Below are 18,271 nucleotides of genomic sequence, written 5' to 3'. Positions count from 1 at the left end.
GAGGGAGGCTAGCCCTGATAATAAAGGCCAAGATAAAGACAGTAGTGAGAAAGGATCTTAGCCCAGATGCAGAATCAGTATGCGAGTAATTTATAGGCTCCTTAACAGTAGTTATAATGTTGGACAGAGTATAAATCAGCAAATTAGGGGAGCATGTAACAAGGGTAATGCAATAATTATAGGGGACTTTAATCTTCATATAAACTGGGCAAACCAAATTGGCAAAAGTAGTTTGGAGGACAAGTTTATAGAATGCATTCGAGACAGTTTTCTAGAAGAATGTGTCGAGGAACCAACTAGGCGACAGGGTTAATTTTAGCTCTAGTGTACAATGAGACGGGGTTCATTAGTAATCTTATAGTAAAGGATCCTCTGGATCATTATATGATAGAATATCATATTGAGTTTGAGAGTGATGTAGTTAAATCTGAAACTAGGGTCTTAAATGTAAACAAAGCCAATTATGTAGGAATGAGGGACGAGTTGGCAAAATTAGATTAAAAGATATGACGCTAGATAAGCAGTGGCGAACATTTAAAGAAATAATTTTATAAATCCTTTTCAGCAAAGGCAACAAGGAACCCTTCACCAAATTATCTTTGAGTGTAGTAAACGATGAGAATGATAGTAACAGACTCCAGGAGAACATGGACTGGTGCAGTTTGACGCAGGGAATTGTGAAGTGATGCATTTTGATAGGAATAATGAGAAGCGACAACATAAACTTAACAAACTAAATGGTACAATTGATGCAGGAACAGACACACATGGGGGTGTACTTCTACAAATCTGTGAAGGTGGCAGGACAAGTTGAGAAGTCTGTTTAAAAAAGCATACGGCATCCTTGGTTTTGTAAATAGAGGTATAGAGTACAAAAGCAAGGAAGTTATGCTAAACCTTTATAAGTCACTGGTTAGGCCCCAGCTGGAGTATTGTGTCCAATTCTGGGCACCGCACTTTAGGAATGATGTCAAGGCCTTGGAGAGGGTGCAGAAGAGATTTACTAGCATGGTACCAGGGATGAAAGACTTCAGTTACGTAGAGAGACTAGAGAAGCTTGGATTGTTCTCCTTGGAGCAGAGGAGGTTAACAGAAGATTTAATAGAGGTGTTCAAAATCATGAAGGGTTTTGATAGAGTAAATAAAGAGAAACTGTTTCCAGTAGCAGAAGGGTCTGTAACTAGATTTAAGGTAATTGGCAAAAGAATCCAAGGGAACATGAGGGGATGCGGAGAATTATTTTTACACTGAGTTATGATGATCTGAAATGCACTGCCTAAAAGGGTGGTGGGAGTAGATTTAATAGTAATTTGCAAAAGGGAATTGGATAAGTATTGGAAGTGGAAAATTTTGCAGGGCTATGGGGAAAGGGCAGGGGAATGGGACGAATTGGATAGTTCTTTCAAAGAGCCGGCACAGACACAATGGGCTGAATGGCCCCCTTCTGTGCTGTATCATTTTATGATTCTATAATTCTCAATGAATATACATTCCCTTGAGGAATAAAAACTCCATGGGAAATGTGATCCAACCGTGGCTAACTAGAGAAGTTAAGGATAGTATTGGATTAAAAGAAGAGGCTTACAATGTTGCCAAAAAGATTAGTAAGCCGCAGGTATGGGGGGCGGGGGGGTTTAGAGATCAGCAAACAATGGGAGAAAATAGAATACGAGAGTAAACTAGCAAGAAATATAAGAACAGATTGTAAGAGCTTTCTACAAGTATTTAAAAAGAAAGAGATTAGCTAAAGTAAACGTGGGTCCCTTAGAGGCAGAGGCAGGAGAAATTATAATGGGAAATAAGGAAATGGCAGAGACGTTAAGCAAATATTTTGTGTCTGTTTTCACAGTCGAAGCCACAAAAAGCATACCGGAAATAGTGGGGAACCAAGGGTCTAATGAGAGTGTGAAACTTAGTCATTAATATTAGTAAAGAAAAAGTACTGGAGAAATTAATGGGACTAAAAGCTGACAAATTCCCTGGATCTGATGGCCTACATCCTAGGGTTTTAAAAGAGGTGGATGCATTGGTTTTGATCTTCCAGAATTCCCCAGATCCTAGAACAGTCCCCATGGATTGGAAGGTAGCAGATATAACCCTGCTTTTCAAGAAAGGAAGGAGAGAGAATACAGGAAACTATAGGCCAGTTAGCCTGACAGCAGTAGTAGGGAAAATGCTAGAATCTATTATTAGGGACGTAGTAACGGGGCACTTAGAAAATCATGATTAGGCGGAGGTAACTAGCAGGATAGATAAGGGGTAACCAGTGGATGCACTATATTTGGATTTTCAAAGAAGCATTCGATAAGATGCCATACAAAAGGTTGTTGCTCAAGATTAGGGCTCATGGAATTGAGGGTAATATATTAGCTTGGATTGAGAATTGACCAACGCACAGAAAACAGTAGGAATAAACGGGTCATTTTTGGGTTGGCAGACTGTAACTGGTGGGGTACCACAAGGATCAGTGCTTGGGCCTCAGCTGTTTGCAATCTATATCAATGACTTGGATGAGGGGATTGAGTGTAATGTATCCAAGTTTTCTGACTATACAAAGCTAGGTGGGAAAGTAAGCTGTGAGGAGGACGCAAAGAGGCTGCAAAGGGATATAGACAGGCTAAGTGAGTGGGCAACAAGGTGGCAGATGGAGTATAAGGTTGGGAAATGTGAGGTTATTCACTTTGGTAGGAAGAATGGAAAGCAGAATATTTTGTAAAAGGTGAGAGACTAGTATGTTGGTATGCAGAGAGATTTGTGTGCCCTTGTATAGGAATCACAAAGTTAACATTCAGGCACAGCAAGCAATTAGGAAGGCAGATGGTATGTTAGCCTTTATTGCAAGGGATATTGCAGTATAAGGAAGTATTGCTGCAATTATATAGGCTTTGGTGAGAACACACTTGGAGTACTGTGTACAATTTTGGTCTCCTTACCTAAGGAAGGATATACTTGCCTTAGATGGGGTGAAATGAAGGTTCACCAGATTGATTCTTGGGATGAGAGGGCTGTCCTATGAGGAGAGATTGAGTAGACTAGGCCTATATTCTCTGGAGTTCAGAAGAATGAGAGGTGATCTCATTGAAACGTATAAAGTTCTTCGAGGGCTTGAAAGGAAGACTTGCATTTCAATAGCGCCTTTCATGGCCACCAGACGTCTCAGTGCTTTACAGCCAATGAAGTACTTTTGAAGTGTAGTCACTGTTGTAATGTGGGAAACGCGGCAACCAATTTGCGCACAGCAAGCTCCCACAGACAGCAATGTGATAATTACCAGATAATGTTTTTGTTATGTTGATTGAGGGACTGTGGTGATTATTCCTTGATTAGTAAAAGTATTGTGATTCGTTGTTTGTTAACTGCCTTGGGATATGTGTTGTAATCTCATTGGTAGTTGATGATCACATGATGTGTTGTGGCTACCTTAAATTCAGTCCTTTTCTAGCTTTAGTTGGGACTGGATGTAGAAAGATATGCTGCCGATTTTAAAGTTAATAAAGCCTAACTTTGGAAGGCAAATCTATTCTTTATTTCAGGGATAAATATTGGCCAGGGCACTGGAGATAACTCCCCTGCTTCTCTTCGAAGTAGTGCCATGGGATCTTTTACGTCCACCTGAGAGAGCAGACGGGGCCTCGGTTTAACGTCTCAACTGAAAGACGGCACCTCCGACAGTGCAGCACTCCCTCAGCACTGCACTGGAGTTGAGTGTCAGCCTAGATTTATGTGCTCAAGTCCCTGGAGTGGAGTCAGTCATTTAGAAATGAGATGAGAAATTTCTTCACTGAGGGTTGTGAATCTTTGGAATTCTCTACCAGAGAGGACTGTGGATGCTGAGTCGTTGAGTATATTCAAGACAGAGCGATAGATTTTTGGACTCTAGGGGAATCAAGGGATAAGGGCATAGGACAGGAAAGTGGAGTTGAGGTAGAAGATCAGCCATGACCTTATTGAATGGCGGAGCAAGCTTGAGACGCCATATGGCCGACTCCTGCTCCTATTTCTTATGTTCTTAACTTTTGTTTTCTCACCATGTGTAAAGTATAATTTTACTCCATTTTAACTTAGTTGGGTTGGGGAGTTATATCAGTAGCACAGGTCATTGCTGCTCGTCAATACTGTGTCTGCCCACACTGGCTACCCTTTTTCTACACCTTCCAGTCAGTTCCTGTATGAAACTTGGGATTGTTCCAGGATTGTGGAAGTAAGTGGCTCCGTATCTTTTGAGGCTATTTGCTACAGTCTGAAACCGGGATCTATGTGAAGCAGTCGGGAACCGAAGGATCATTTAGGAATATTCAGACTGCCTTACAGTGCAGCACGCCTGAGAATAGCACTGATTGTGTTTTATTCCATTGTCCGTGTTAAGCCCATGTTATGGAGGAAACATTAACCATCCTCTGTCTCTTTGGCAGGTGACCAGTCTGCAATGAAGGAGCTGATTCAGATGCGGATGAAATCAGGAGAGAGTGGAGGGCTACTGGATGTAAGCAGTTCCTGTTTAGAATCTGTTTGTAATTGAGTGACTGGGTCAAATCTCATTGGTTAAGCAACTCCAGCTCTTCCTGGTTGGATTGTGTGCTTTCTAATTGGTTACTTACTAAGTTCATAGTTCATTCATTCTGTCTAAAACCCTTATTTAGTTTGTCAACTATTTGGGGTGAGGGCGTGAGCCTGGAGGGCGGCGGGCTGCTCAAAGGATGGAGCAGACTTGGGCGAGAGGCAGCAAGCCAGAAATTCTCCCAAGCTACCCAGGCTCAAAATGAGGGTTAAAATTTCGATAGAGCAGCTTTAACTGATTTGAATTCTGAACTGATTGGATTATCATATGCTCCTGGAAGTGAAACCGCAGAGAAATTAAACTTGCAACGTTACACACAGTATGCTGGCAATGAGAACCTCGAGCCGCCACAAGCTTCAAACTTGATGTAAGGAACCCGCACCCCAGTCTGCACCGGCGCCTGCCTGTGCACCTCCCCCGTGCTTAACATCAATGATTTAAATTATATCTTTTAAGGTTTTTTTTCTTTTCAACAAGCACCGTTCCCCAGTACCGCTCACTTCAAGCCTCAGTTTTAGCTCCTGTATGAATCCTTTGCTGTCCAGATTCACAGCTAAAGACTTGGCACGTTAGCTTTTGAGCAACACAGTGGGTGACTGCTAGTTGTTTAAAAAAAGTTTTTTTTTAAATCATCAATTTTCTTGTCCCCAGTGAGTCTTGGCAGCTCGGGTTACCTTCTCTGCTTGACCACCCCCTAGGTCCTGGAGTAATGCTATTGAGTCCCTGTTTTCCAGCATCCTGTGGTTGCAGATGGGCCTTCAGGCTGGTCTGAGGTCACCAATCATTGAGCCACAGAAGCTTACAACAGCAAAACAGGCCACTCGGCCCATCGTGCCTGTGCTGGCTCTTTACTAGTGGAGCCCACTTGCCATTCACTGGTCTGTAGTGACCCGCTGTTTGTTTCAAACATAAGCAAAGATTCGACCAGCTCTATTGGTATAAGAAAGTTATTTTCTGAGCGAGCCTTTACCCATGCTGTGAGTCGGGTCTGACTTTATCTTGTTTGCAATTCCCAAAGACTCTGATTACGCAGACCAGAGCAAAGCATGCTGCCACTATGAGCGAGGTGGAGTGGAGGGGACGGGTGATCCCAGTGAAAATCGATAAAGTGCGGATCTTCCTCCTTGGACTGGATGACAATGAGGCAGCGATTGCACAGGTATGGCTTATTGGCGGAGAAAATTGATTGTAGAGATGTGCCAGCAGAATATAGAGGGACATGTGGAGAACGTAAAGGATTGGATTGGCAATCAGTACCTGACAACGTGCTACCAGTAACCTGCCCAACCGTGTGTCTGTTTTATTTCTGCTTGCCCCTTTGAGCAGTGGGATCCCAATAGAGTTCTGTTTATTTTACCAACCCCAGCCCCATTCCAATCTTTCAGATGAGACGTTGACCGAGGCCCTATCAACCCCCTCAGGTGGGCGTAAACGATCCCACAGCACCTCCCAAACCGCGACCTCTGCCACCTAGAATAACAAGGGCAGCAGGCACATGGGAGCACCACCACCTCCAAGTCACACACCATCCTGACTTGGAAATTTATCGCTGTTTCTTCATTGTCGCTGGGTCAAAATCTGGACCTCCCACCCTAACAGTACTGTGGAGCACCTTCACCACATGGACTGCAGTGGTTCAAGTAGGCAGCTCACCACCACCTTCTCAAGGGCAATCAGGGATGGACAATAAATGCTGGTCTTGCCAGCGACGCCCACATCCCGTGAATTCATTAAAAAAATATATAATCTGTTATGTGTCAGCCAGGGCTCAGTGATGGCACTCTTGACTCCCGAGTTAGAAGGTTGTGGATTCAAGTCCCAGTCCAGGGACTTGAGCCTCTAATCAAGGCTGACACTCCAGTGCAGTACTGAGGGAGTGCTGCACTGTCGGAGGTGCTGTCTTTCAGATGAGATGTTAAACCGAGGCCCCGTCTACCCACTCAGGTGGACGTAAAAGATCCCATGGCACTACAGGAAACTCTCTTTTTACCGGCACCTAAATATCCGGAAATCTCTCTTAACCGGCAAAATTCAGGAGTAGGTTCAGGTAAGTTTTACTATATATTAGTGGCCGTGTAACCGGGGTTCCTGGATCTGTGGCCGTGTAACCGGGGTTCCTGCACCTGTGGCTGTGCAACAGGGACTCCTGGATCTGTGGCCGTGTAACCGGGGTTCCTGGATCTGTGGCCGTGTAACCGGGGTTCCTGCACCTGTGGCTGTGCAACAGGGACTCCTGGATCTGTGGCCGTGTAACCGGGGCTCCTGCACAAGTGCCGTGTAACTGGGGCTCCTGCACCTGTGGCCGTGTAACCGGGGCTCCTGCACAAGTGCCGTGCAACCGGGACTTCTGCATCTGTGGCCGTGTACGGGGCTCTCGTAGCTTGGTAAGTATACCTATCTGTAATCCGGACTTTTTGATCAACCGGCACCACGCCGGTCCCGTCGGTGCCGGATAAAAAAAGTTTCCTGTATTTTGAAGAAGAGCAAGGGAGTTCTCCCCAGTGTTCTGGAGAATATTTATCCCTCAACCAACATCACTTAAAAAAAATAATTATTTGGTCATTATGACAATGCTGTTTGTGGGATCTTGCTGTGTGCAAATTAGCTGTCGGGTTTTCTACATTACAACAGCGACTACACAAAAGTACTTCATTGGCTGTAGAGAGCTTTGAGACCGCCTGAGGTTGTGAAAGTGGCTATATAAATGCAAGGTAAAGATTACTGTAGTGTAGTGGATGTGTTACTGGACTAGTAATCCACTAGTGAGTTCAAATCCCCACCCTAGGCAGTTTGAGAATTTGAGTTCATTTAACAAAATCTGGGAATAAAAAGCTGAGATCAGTAAAATTGACCATGAAGTTGTCGGATTGTCGTAAAAACCCATTTGGTTCACTGTGCTTTAGGGAAAGAAACCTGGCATCCTTACCTGGCCTGGCCTATATGTGACTCCAGTCCCATACCAATGTGCTTGACTCTTAACTGCCCTCTGAAGAGGCCTATCAAGCCACTCAGTTGTATCACAATAGGACATCTCTGGGTGCGCAATAAATGCTGGCCTTAAGCACACATCCCCAGAATGAATTTTTAAAAATCTTTAATTTCCTTTCGCCTTGTCTCCTCTTTCTTCTATACCATAATTTGTTCAAACAAACTGAAGTTAGAGCTAATTGTAAATTTGATTGTGAAAAATGTCTCGCTGTATTTGTGATCATTTTATTCACAATTGCCTTTGTGGATGACCAGGTTTTACCTCTGAAGTGGAGACATTTTAAAGTCACGATCTGATTGTTTTATAGTGATGTTCAATGGCATCTGCAGAACTGTTCCCTGTCACCAGAAGGTGCTGTTGCTCCTATAACATGGCGCTCAGGTCTATTGTGCAAGACAGCTACAGGATTGAAAAAAGTAGAGACGATGCCAAGTTTGGGCTTTTAAAGCCTGTAAATTGAAGGGGGGGGGGGGATGGAAAAATGAGATGGATGAGCAGTTTTGAAGTAATGGAAGAAATGAGTTAAGATGGGGCATGGTGGGGTGTCTTAATCCAGTGAGGTTGGAGGGAGGAGGAAAAGCAGGTAGGAATGTGTATTTGGAGTAGAATGCTGCTGCAATTTGGAAAAACTTTCATGCTTGCAAAGGCATATATCGCCGTTCCTGCTTTGTCACTGGGTAAATATTCGGGAACTCCCTACCTAACAGCACTGTGGGAGTACCATCACCAGTAAAGGTTGACGATGGAGGCCCACCACCAGCTTTTCAAGGCAGCTAGAGATGGGCAGTAGATGCGGCCCAGATTCCGAGATCTAATGCATGCTGAAATCCATGTAACCACAGCGCTGGGATGTGCGCCGGACGGGTGAGCGCATCGACATCTGTAGGGATACCCGTCGGCTCAACTGTCCAGGCGTGGCAGTGAACCTGGTTGTGACCTAATAGATGTCAGTGTACCCGGTGTTCCATTGCCCGTCAGTTCAGTTTTGTTGTCGATGCCAAAATGCAGGCCGAACAATGCCGACAAAGGCATTGCTGAAATGAAACTGGTTTCTGGGTTATTTTGAAACCAGGGAGAGGGAAGTTGCCCTCCAGCCCAGGAGGAGTTGGTATGACTGTGTTACCCGACTATGCTGCCTATCTGCTTCACAGTGCTATCGGATGTACTGAGGACACAGCAATGTTGGTTAAAATTTTTAAAAACGATGGGGAAAATTACCAAAATGCTGTTTAAATTATTGTTTTCACGGCCTGCGGGTTGCTTTTGCTGCCGGAAGTGGTAAACCTCACCTTGCTGCTTTGTAAGATCAGTCGCGCGCTCGTAATGAGAGAAATTGAGGGGTATGTCTGCACATAGCTGTCCAGGCGTGTACTACCCAAAGATAAGGGTGACCCAGCCACAGAATGTGTGGAGTAAAAGGAAACCTGGGAGTGGCATCCAATCTCTGGCTTTGAATGATCTCGTAAGCCCACAGGTCTGAAACATGACCCATTTGTTTATGCTTTCTGGTGACTGCCACCTTTAATTCACTCCCTGCTACCGGCTATTCTATTTTGTGGAGTTGTGGGGTTTTCTTGTGCAGTCTTTTGACTTCTATGTGGGCAGGGTAGCTCCTGACAAGTGCAAGGCCGTTCTGACTCAGTCCCCCCGCCCCCAACTAACCTACTCTTCTTAGGCAGTCCCTCGGAACCGAGGATGACTTGCTTCCACACTAATAATGAGATCTCAGGTGACTGATGAGTCCAATGCGGGACCTACAGTCTCTGTCACAGGCGGGGCAGGCGGTGGTTGAAGGGGCGGGTGGGGTGCTTGGGTTGACGTGTGCTCCTTCTGTTTGCGCTTGGCTTCCACTTGCTCCCGGCGAAGAGACTCGAGGTGTTCGGCGCCTTCCTGGATGCTTCTCCTCCACTTTGTGGAGTCTTGGGCCAGGGATTCCCAGGTGCCGGTGGGGATATTGCACTTTCAAGGAGGCTTTGAGAGTGTCCTTGAAGCATTTCCTCTGCCCACCTGGGGCTCTATTGCCATGTCTGAGCTCGGAATAGAGCGCTCGTTTTGGGAGTCTCACATTGGGCATGCAGACAATGTGGCCTGTCCATCGGAGCTGATCGAGCATGGTCAAAACTAACCTACATTCCAACAGCGACTATGCTTTAAAAGTACTTTGCTGTGAAGCATGTTTAGAAATCCTGAGGGTGTGAAAGGTGTTACTTAAACGCAACTTCTTCCGTCCAAAGCTCTCCTGACTCGAGCTGTGCCCACAACAAAAGCAGCTAGCTGCATCAGCTGGTGCCACCCTTCGCAGCACCAGTTTGCCATGGTCTGACTCTTACCACTGCCAAATGCCGAGGCACCAGTATCAGCCTAGCCAAAATAAGAAGGTGCCAAGGGGAGTTTTGGTCCTTCCTCACAGGGAGAAGAGCATTGAAGGACAATTCATCTCGTGGCTGCTTTCAGAGTATCGCAGGCTTGGTCACTAGATCACTAACCCCTTCCCCAAGTGGGCGTAAAAGATCCCATGGCACTATTTCGAAGAAGAACAGAAGAGTTCTTCCCAGTGCCCTGGCCAATATTTTTACCTCAACCAACACCTAAAAACATGATCAGGTCATTATCACAGTGCTGTTTGTGGGAGCTTGCTGTGCGCAAATTGGTTGTCGCATTTCCTACATTACAACAGTGGCTACGCTCCAAAAGTACTTCATTGGCTGTAAAGCGCTTTGGGACGTCCTGAGGTTGTGAAAGGTGCTATATAAATGCAAGTTCTTTCCTTTCTTACTTTAATTTGCCAGAAACCAAAAGCCACTAGACAGTTCCCAACCAGACCTTCACCGGTGGTTGTTAACGTACAAGTACAAAGTAACTGTAGAGGAACATTGTGCTCATGAATATTCAATTACCAAGTCCATTAGGTAAATGCAAGTTTTTGACCCTAACGCGAGTAACTGTCATAATAAACAGCAGCATCCCTCCGTTTACATTGACCATTCCTATATTTGTTGTTTGAGAGTTTCTAGGTTTCTATGCTTTCTCGGGAGGGTTTCAGTGACTCATTGCAGTCCTGGTGACATTCGCGTGAGGGTGTGGCATGTTTGTGTGGCACCTATGCTGCACTAATTGTGGCAGATTGCTTGGAAACCCCAGTCTTGAATATTCACTCTGAACAAATTTTAAATGTGTCCAGAGTGCTGTTTTTACATGAGGTACAAGAATGCTGCTGAGGCTCCAAGCAGGTTAATGGTGTGTCTATCCTCACAATCGCCGCAGGAGTGACCGCTCTGTAAAGGGTGAAACTTTCCACTTTTCTTGCATTTTCCAGAGCAGAATACTGGCCTATGTGCACACTGCATCAAAAAGAAAGAGCACTTGTACTTGTATCTCACATTCACAACCTCGGGACGTCTCAAAACATTTCGCAGCCGATCAAGTACTTTTGGTCACTGTTGTAATATGGGAAACGCGGCAGCCAATCTGCACACAGCAAGGTCCCACAAACAGCAATGAGATAAATGACCGGATAATCTGCTTTTAGTGATGTTGGTTGAGACACAAATATTGGCCAGGGAACAAGGTGTACTCCCCTGCTCTTCAAATAGTGCCTTGGGATCTTTTACATCCACCTGAGCGAGCAGCCAGGGCCTCGGTTTAATGTCTCCTCCAAAAGACGGCACCTCCGACAGTGCAGCACGCCCTCCGTACTGCACTGGATGTGTCAGCTGAGGTTATCAGCTCAAGTCTTTGCAGTTTGTAAAATGGTGGATAAGGAATTAGGTGTAGTCCTGTGGTAGATTACTGCTCGCATTAGGGGCTCCCACTAATTGTGTTCCAGATCCCAGGGAAATGATTTACTTCTAACCTCCTCTCCCCAAGCAATATGTATCCCACTGACATGGAATGCAATTTTTTTGTCATTTGTGAATTAATTGGGTTAGCACACTTGTGGGGTATAAATCATATCACATGCAACTTCTCTCATTTCTCCTGTGTATCGTTTCCATCTGAAAGTAATCAGTGTAGCTGTTCTGATTTATAAACAGCAAGCTAATATAGAAGCGCTAAGAGACTACACGAACAAACCAGTCTTGATTAAAACCAAGTAATGTAGACAAATAAGATGGGCTGGATTTTCATTGGGCCGTGGAGTCGGGATTGGAGGCATGTGGGTTGGTTTAAAATCCTGAAATCGGGGGTCCCGACACCATCCCGCTCCCAACCCGCCTCCATGCCAGTTTCAAAGGAGGCGGGTACCCGCCCCGCACTGGGACCTGCCTACCCGAGGCGGGAAGGGATTAGTGCCAATTAACTGCCTGTTAACAGGCAGTTTTTAGCCTAATCCCTATTTTCGTTGTTGAAGTGTGGGATTCCCGGCTGCTCCAAACCACGCCAAGTTAGCGAGGCGGGCCGTCGGGATGAAGGGCTTGGCGGGGTCGAGATATCCGGTGTTCAGGTGAGTGATGGGTGCATGAGTGCAGAGGTAAGTGTGTTTGGCCTGTGTAAAGTGTTTAAAGAAGTTCTACTAACCTTTACTTACCTTTACAGCCTTCCTTCCTTCAGGTCTCGGGAGTCCCTCATCTCACCGGCACAGAAAGCAGAATGGCCGCCAGCTGTCAAAAGTTGCAGCCTCTGCTTTCTGTTCCAGGGAGCTCTCTAAATCATCCTGAGAGGAAGGAATTAACCTGGAGTACAGATTGTCAGTGTTTGACAGCTTCAAACAGCTGTGAAACGCTGATATTTCATGTCAAAAGGTCTTGACGGATGAAATTTCAATCTGTGACATCACCTATTGCCGGGTGGCCCTTAATTGGCCTGCTGAGCCCGCTGGGCGGGCCCAACAAGGTCAATCAAATCAAAATCGCGTGGGTTGGCTAAAACTCGGTGGAGGCGGGACTACAACCCCAAAAGTTGTAGTCCCGCCTCCTACCCGATGACTCAATGAAAATCCAGCCCGATATCTCTGTCCTAATAACTTGTGGTTCGGTGTCAAATTGTGTCTGATAACACTCCTGTGAAGTGCCTTAGGATGTTTGTACTATGTTAAGGGCACTATATAAATGCAAGTTGTTGTTGATATGAAGGGGAATGACAAAGTTGGTCTGGGTAAACTTCTAATATTAGGGGATACAAAAGTGAGGAAGTTAGAAGGAAGATGTGTAGACCTTTTTCACCCAAAACTGGAAATAGTTACCGGGGAGACCCTTGAAATTATCAAGCTGTCACCCATTACTAGAAGTTGCTGTTGTGATATTCATCTCTGATTCAGCCTATGCATTCCTCTGCCCTACCTATATTAATAGGCATTATCTTAAATTTCAAAAAAAATATTCTCAGGATGTGGTCATCGCTATCAAGGCTGGCATTTATTGCCCATCCCGAGCCACTCTTCAGATGGCAATTAAGATTCAACCCTGTTATTTTGGGACTTGTCACATCTCAAAGTAGTGGGAGATTAATGTTATACAGTCCGCCGTGGCTCGGTTGGTAGCACTCTCGCCTCTGAGTCAGAAGGTTGTGGATTCAAATCTCACTCCACAGAGACTTGAGCACATAAAGCTAGGCTGACACTCCAGTACAGTACTGAGGGAGCGCTGCACTGTCGGAGGTGCCATCTTTCAGTTGAGAAATTAAACCGAGGCCCCATCTCCTTAGGTGGACGTAAAAGATCCCAGGGCACTTTTTTGAAGAAGAGCAGGGGAGTTCTCCCCAGTGTCCTGGCCAATATTTATCCCTCAACCAACATCACTAAAACAGATTATCTGTTCATTATCATATTGCTGTTTGTGGGATCTTGCTGTGTGCAAATTGGCTGCCGTGTTTCCGACATTACAACAGTGTGACTACACTTCCGAAGTACTTAATTGGCTGTAAAGTGCTTTGGGGCATCCTGAGGTTGTGCAAGGCACCGTAGAAATGCAAGTCTTCTAGTGACTGTTGGAAAGAATTTGCATTTCCTATAGTGCCTTTCACATCCTCAGTGATTCACGGCTAGTTTTAAAGTGCAGTCACTTGTTTCATAGGCAAACGTGACGGCCAGCTTTTGCACAGCACAATCCCCCACACAACAATGAGATAAATGGCCAGTTAATCTGTGGGGGTTTTTTGTGGAGGTGTTGGTTGAGGATGAAATGTTGGCCCGGACACTCGGATCGCCTCTGCTCGTTGAGCAAGTGGGCAAATATTATGTAGCTGCCCTCTCCAATGACCGGGTGTCCCCAGTGTAGTATAGTGACCAGAATTAAACTCACTGCTTCAGGTGGGGCCTGTTGGCATATTCCCACATCTGCTCCCCTTCCCCAGTCTTCTCACTTTGTACTTACTAACATTGGCCCAGAAATTCGGGTCGGGGGCTTCCCGCGGGTGTAAGCCCCCGACCTGCACTTACCTTGCGCGTCGGCAGTTGAGCTGTAGGGCCCCGTGGAATTCCACTCCGGGACCTGGCCCAGCTGCCGGCGTGCTGTGCTTGCGTGTCCCAGGGGCGTAGTTAGTGCGATGCGTCCCCTGGGATCACGTGAGCCATGGGCAGCCAATCGGAGGAGGGAAAAGCCCATTCATAAGATTGACAGGAAGACCCGTCAAAACTTATAAATACTACGGGGCCCCAAAATAGCAGTAAATCTTCAAATACATTTTTTTTTAAATCACACTTTTTAAAAAACTATAAATTACATTACTGTAAATAACTTTTAAACAATAATTTAAATTTTTGGAAAAAATAGTTTTATATTATAACGGGGCTAAAAATAAACTTACCTTGCTTTAAAGTATTTAAAAATAATAAACCTGTGGAAAAAATGTTTTAATTTTAATTAATTGACCACTTACCTTGCAAAAAGCAGGCCTTACGCCTGCTTTTTAAATGTGTAAATCCTGCAGGCTTACCCTCCCGGGAAAACCTGTAATTAAAAAAATAAAAATAAATTTTTAAACGAAGTTCAAAGCACACGCGCAGCCTCCCCTGCGCACGCGTTCGACCTCTGAACCCCTTCGTTCAGAGCATCGGAAGTGCCGGTTTCCCGCGCATGCGCAGTGCATGCAGAAAACCGACACTTCCACTCGGCCTACGGGTGAGTACCTCGTGCGTACTCACCCGTGGAGACCCGAATTTCTGGGCCATTAAATAAAATCAACCCAACTTCCCCATTTATCTGAATATTTCTATTTATTCCACTCCATGTTTTTGTGTCTTTCACCACCCCCTTCCCAGTTTTATATCAACTAAATTAGACCGCTTTGCTTCTGCCTCTGCTTCCAAATTATTTATAAACATTGTAAGCAGTGTCCTCACCACTGATCCCTGAAGGACCCTGCCTGGCCCCCTCCTTCCATGTTGATGCAGCTCTGGGTACAGCTCAACTTATTTCCCTGGGATTCAGCCGATTTCAGAAGACCTTTTCTTCCCTGCCCCACCCACGCTGCCATTGTGCGCCATCCAACTTACCTCCTGTGTGGCACTGTCAAATGATTTGATAAAATTGAAATACATGGCATCCCCCCGAGTTCCCCTTGTCCATCCAGGCTCACTCACCTGTACTTTCCAAGCTCATCTTTTCCCTTTTTATAAATTGGTGCTAAATTTGCCCCTATCCAGCGCTCAGACGCCATTCCTGTTTCCATTGATTCCCAAAATATATCCATCGAGATTGATTGATATATTTAGCTATTTCTTTAACTACCCAATTCTGCAATCTTTTAAGATAATCTGCCATCCTTTGTAATTTTGATCAATATTTACTGTATAGGTGGGTGGGAGTAAGCACCTCTTGCTGACTGCGCCCAAGCTGAGCTGCAATAGCCAACACCCTTCAGGCAAGTTCTTAACCAGTACAACAGGCTTTTCAGCATTCGGTTACAAACCCAACGCACCTTCTTTGGGTTGGGCGCTTGGCTGCTTACAAACCTGCAGAACTGTACAGCCAATAATCCTGCATCACCACAGCCCTTGTATGATTCCATTTTCCTTGCACCTAACAATCAGTGAGCTGCTATCACAACAAATGTTAAATGGGTGGTAAAAGTGTTGCCATTGAGACAGTGTTCTATTGTGTAGTATGTAGCACATTCCTTGATACTCATTCAGTGCTGGCTCTGACTCTGGTAATTGACGAGCTGGAGGATTATATGACTCCAGGGACTTTGGGATCCTTTACCGTGCTCAGTGACTCCACTGCATAAATGTAATAGTCATGTGCTCAAGACTGTAGATTTTGCTTCTGTTGCTAAATTGTTTTGTGTTTGAAGATGACAACTGGAAGCAATTCTGAGAACCTGCTGTGGAGCCATTAACCATATGGGATACATTGACAGCGATTACACTTATCTAGCTCCTTTTATAATGTAATAAAAACATCCCAAAGTGCTTCAGAGGTGGAAATAACAGAATACAGGAAACTTTGTGCTATCCGGCACCGACGGGTCCGAGCTGTTGCCATCCCATCAAAACTGCCGGACAAACCAGCGCTAATGTTGAAACATACAGAGATTTTGAGCTCCGTATCTGGCAACAAACCCACAGCTTCTAAACAGTCGGCCATACCTTGCAAGCGTCTCTGGAGCTTAGCAACAGCTTCAGCGAGACCTTGCAGAGCCTGACTGGTGGAGAAAAAAAAGCAACGAAAAGAAAAAAAAACTAACGAAACGGCTCCTGATTTTTGCTGGTGGCTCGAGCATTCCGGACAGTTAACCTCCGGATAAACCAAAGTTTCCTGTATCAAGCAGTGGTGGGAGAAGGGTTAGGATTAGGGATGACCCACAGTCAAGATTAAAGAGCTCAGCTTTAAGAAGCCTTTTTGAAGGAGGCAAGTGAGGGTTTAGGGAGCGCGTTAAAGAGTATGGGGCTGAGGTAACTGGAGCAAGGCAGGGGAGGAGTGCAAAGAAGGCCAGAGTTGGAAGAATATAGGGCATGTACTGGTTGAAGGAGGATGCAAAAAAAGGGAATGCCGAGGGACTTGCAAATGAGGGTAATACTTTGAAATCCGTCTTTTAGGAGCTAGGAAACCAGTGAAGATTGGCAAGGACTAGGGGAGTGAGACTTTGTCCCGCAGGGTAGCATGCAGGTGGTAGAGTTTTGGGTGAACTGTAATTTGTGAAGGGCCAAACATGGTAGGCCGGCAAGTAGCGTATCGGAGGAATCGAGTCTGGAGGTAACAGCGGCGTAGATGAGGGTTTTAGTGACAGTAGCGGTGAGGAGGTGGAAGTAGGTGATAAAAGGATTTGAAGACGGAGTGATGGCGAGCTCAGAACTGGGTATTGACCTCACATTCATGACTTGAGAGGTAGTGTAGTAGTTGAAGTGGACAGAAGGATTGAGGGTTGGGTTTTTGAACAGAGAGGACACAATATTGAGAATTAGGGGAGCAGAACCTGATGAGAGAGTGCCAGTGACAGCATCGGTAAGCATTGGACCAAGATGGGATAATTGAGTGATTAAGTGTTTGATCCGTGATGGGGGGGGTGGATGGCGTCACAGGAAGTGGGTCTCTTAGAAGTACTGTGCTTGGTGAGGGCCATGGTGATCGATATGAAGCTGTAGAATGATGGGCGAGGGAGAGGAGGCAGCTGAGTAGATAAAGAAAGACTTGCATTCCTATAGCGCCTTTCACCACCTCAAAGTCCCAAAGAGCTTTACATCCAATGAAATAATTTTGAAGTGCGGTCATTGTTGTAATGTAGGAAACGCGGCAGCCAGTTTGCACATGGCAAGGTCCCACAAACAGCAATGTGATAAATAACCAGATTATCTGTTTTTGGGTGTTGAGGAATAAATATTGACCGGGGCACTGGGAGAACTTTCCTGCTCTTCTTCGAAATAGTGCCTGGGATCTTTTATGTCCACCTGAGAGGATAGACAGGGTTTTAGTTTAAAATTTCATCCGAAAGACAGCACCTCCGACAGTGCAGCTCTCCCTCAGTACTGCACTGGACTATCGGCCTGGATTTTGTGCTCAAACCCCTGGACTGGGACTTAAACCTTCTGACTCAGAGGCAAGAGTGCCATCGCTGAGCCACGGCTGACACCCGACAGATGTTCTTGATCTTTAAAACCGAGCACTATGTTGGAATTCTTTACACGGAGGTGTGATCAAAAGCTGGAATAGGCTGCCTGGGGGGGGTGGTTGAGGTCAGGAGGCTGGCTCATTGAAGAGATGGCTAGATGCTATAAGGGGAAGATGGAAGGGTTGGTGTTCTGAGAGGAGGAGATGAATTGAGCTGAAGCGCTTTCGTCTGAACCTAATCTTGCAATCGGGATGGTATCTTGTGATGTTCTGGGGCCAGAATCCTGCATGAAGTTGATGATGTAAATAGTGACTGTTTTCACTGGTCAGCGAGATGGTAACAAGGGCAAAAAAAAAAATGAATGGGGGAGGTTAGAATGTGAAATTCTCCACCACAAAATGTTGCTGAACCAAGGTCCAATACATTCTTTTAAAGGGAGTTAGATGATTGCTTGAATATTAACGGGAGGGAAGGGAGCAGGATTCGATGTGGTGGTTCGATGGGCTGAATGGGCAGTTTCTGTGCTGTAGCATTCTAGAATTCAATAATTGTAGCCACGGTTTCACTGCCTGAGATCACCCTCGAGCACTGAGAGGTCCATAACCATGATCTGCTGTAAAGCTCTGCCCAGCAACACACAGTCCAATACCTGCCCCAGGTTTCCATCTGACTCACGGGGACAAACTCCAGATGCTGGTGCCTCTCTCCTTAAATTTTCTCTCCTCCTCTCCTGTCTT

General features: G+C 45.5%; 1 protein-coding gene and 1 long non-coding RNA gene across 4 annotated transcripts in view; one reads left to right on the top strand and one right to left on the bottom strand.

Annotated features, from left to right (window-relative positions):
- srp68 (signal recognition particle 68) overlaps positions 1-18,271 on the top strand; it is a 65,813-nt gene that overhangs the window by 23,716 nt on the left and 23,826 nt on the right. The window contains exons 7-8 of the mRNA XM_085963283.1: positions 4,413-4,483; positions 5,577-5,717. Of these exons, the coding sequence (XP_085819409.1) occupies positions 4,413-4,483; positions 5,577-5,717 (212 nt within the window). The remainder of the gene's footprint in view (positions 1-4,412; positions 4,484-5,576; positions 5,718-18,271) is intronic.
- The window catches only part of LOC147102623 (uncharacterized), a 51,589-nt gene that overhangs the window by 27,237 nt on the left and 6,081 nt on the right, over positions 1-18,271 (bottom strand). For all 3 annotated transcript variants that reach the window (XR_015073039.1, XR_015073038.1, XR_015073040.1), the window contains exon 3: positions 14,364-14,434. This is a non-coding gene — a long non-coding RNA (uncharacterized LOC147102623). The remainder of the gene's footprint in view (positions 1-14,363; positions 14,435-18,271) is intronic.

Source organism: Somniosus microcephalus, chromosome 21 (assembly GCF_052327205.1).
Source record: "Somniosus microcephalus isolate GS21.2 chromosome 21, FLI_Smic_1.0, whole genome shotgun sequence".
In the NCBI taxonomy this organism is placed as follows: Eukaryota; Metazoa; Chordata; class Chondrichthyes; order Squaliformes; family Somniosidae; genus Somniosus; species Somniosus microcephalus.
The sequence above is the reverse complement of the archived record's forward strand: the minus strand, read 5'-3'. Positions and strand labels throughout refer to the sequence as shown.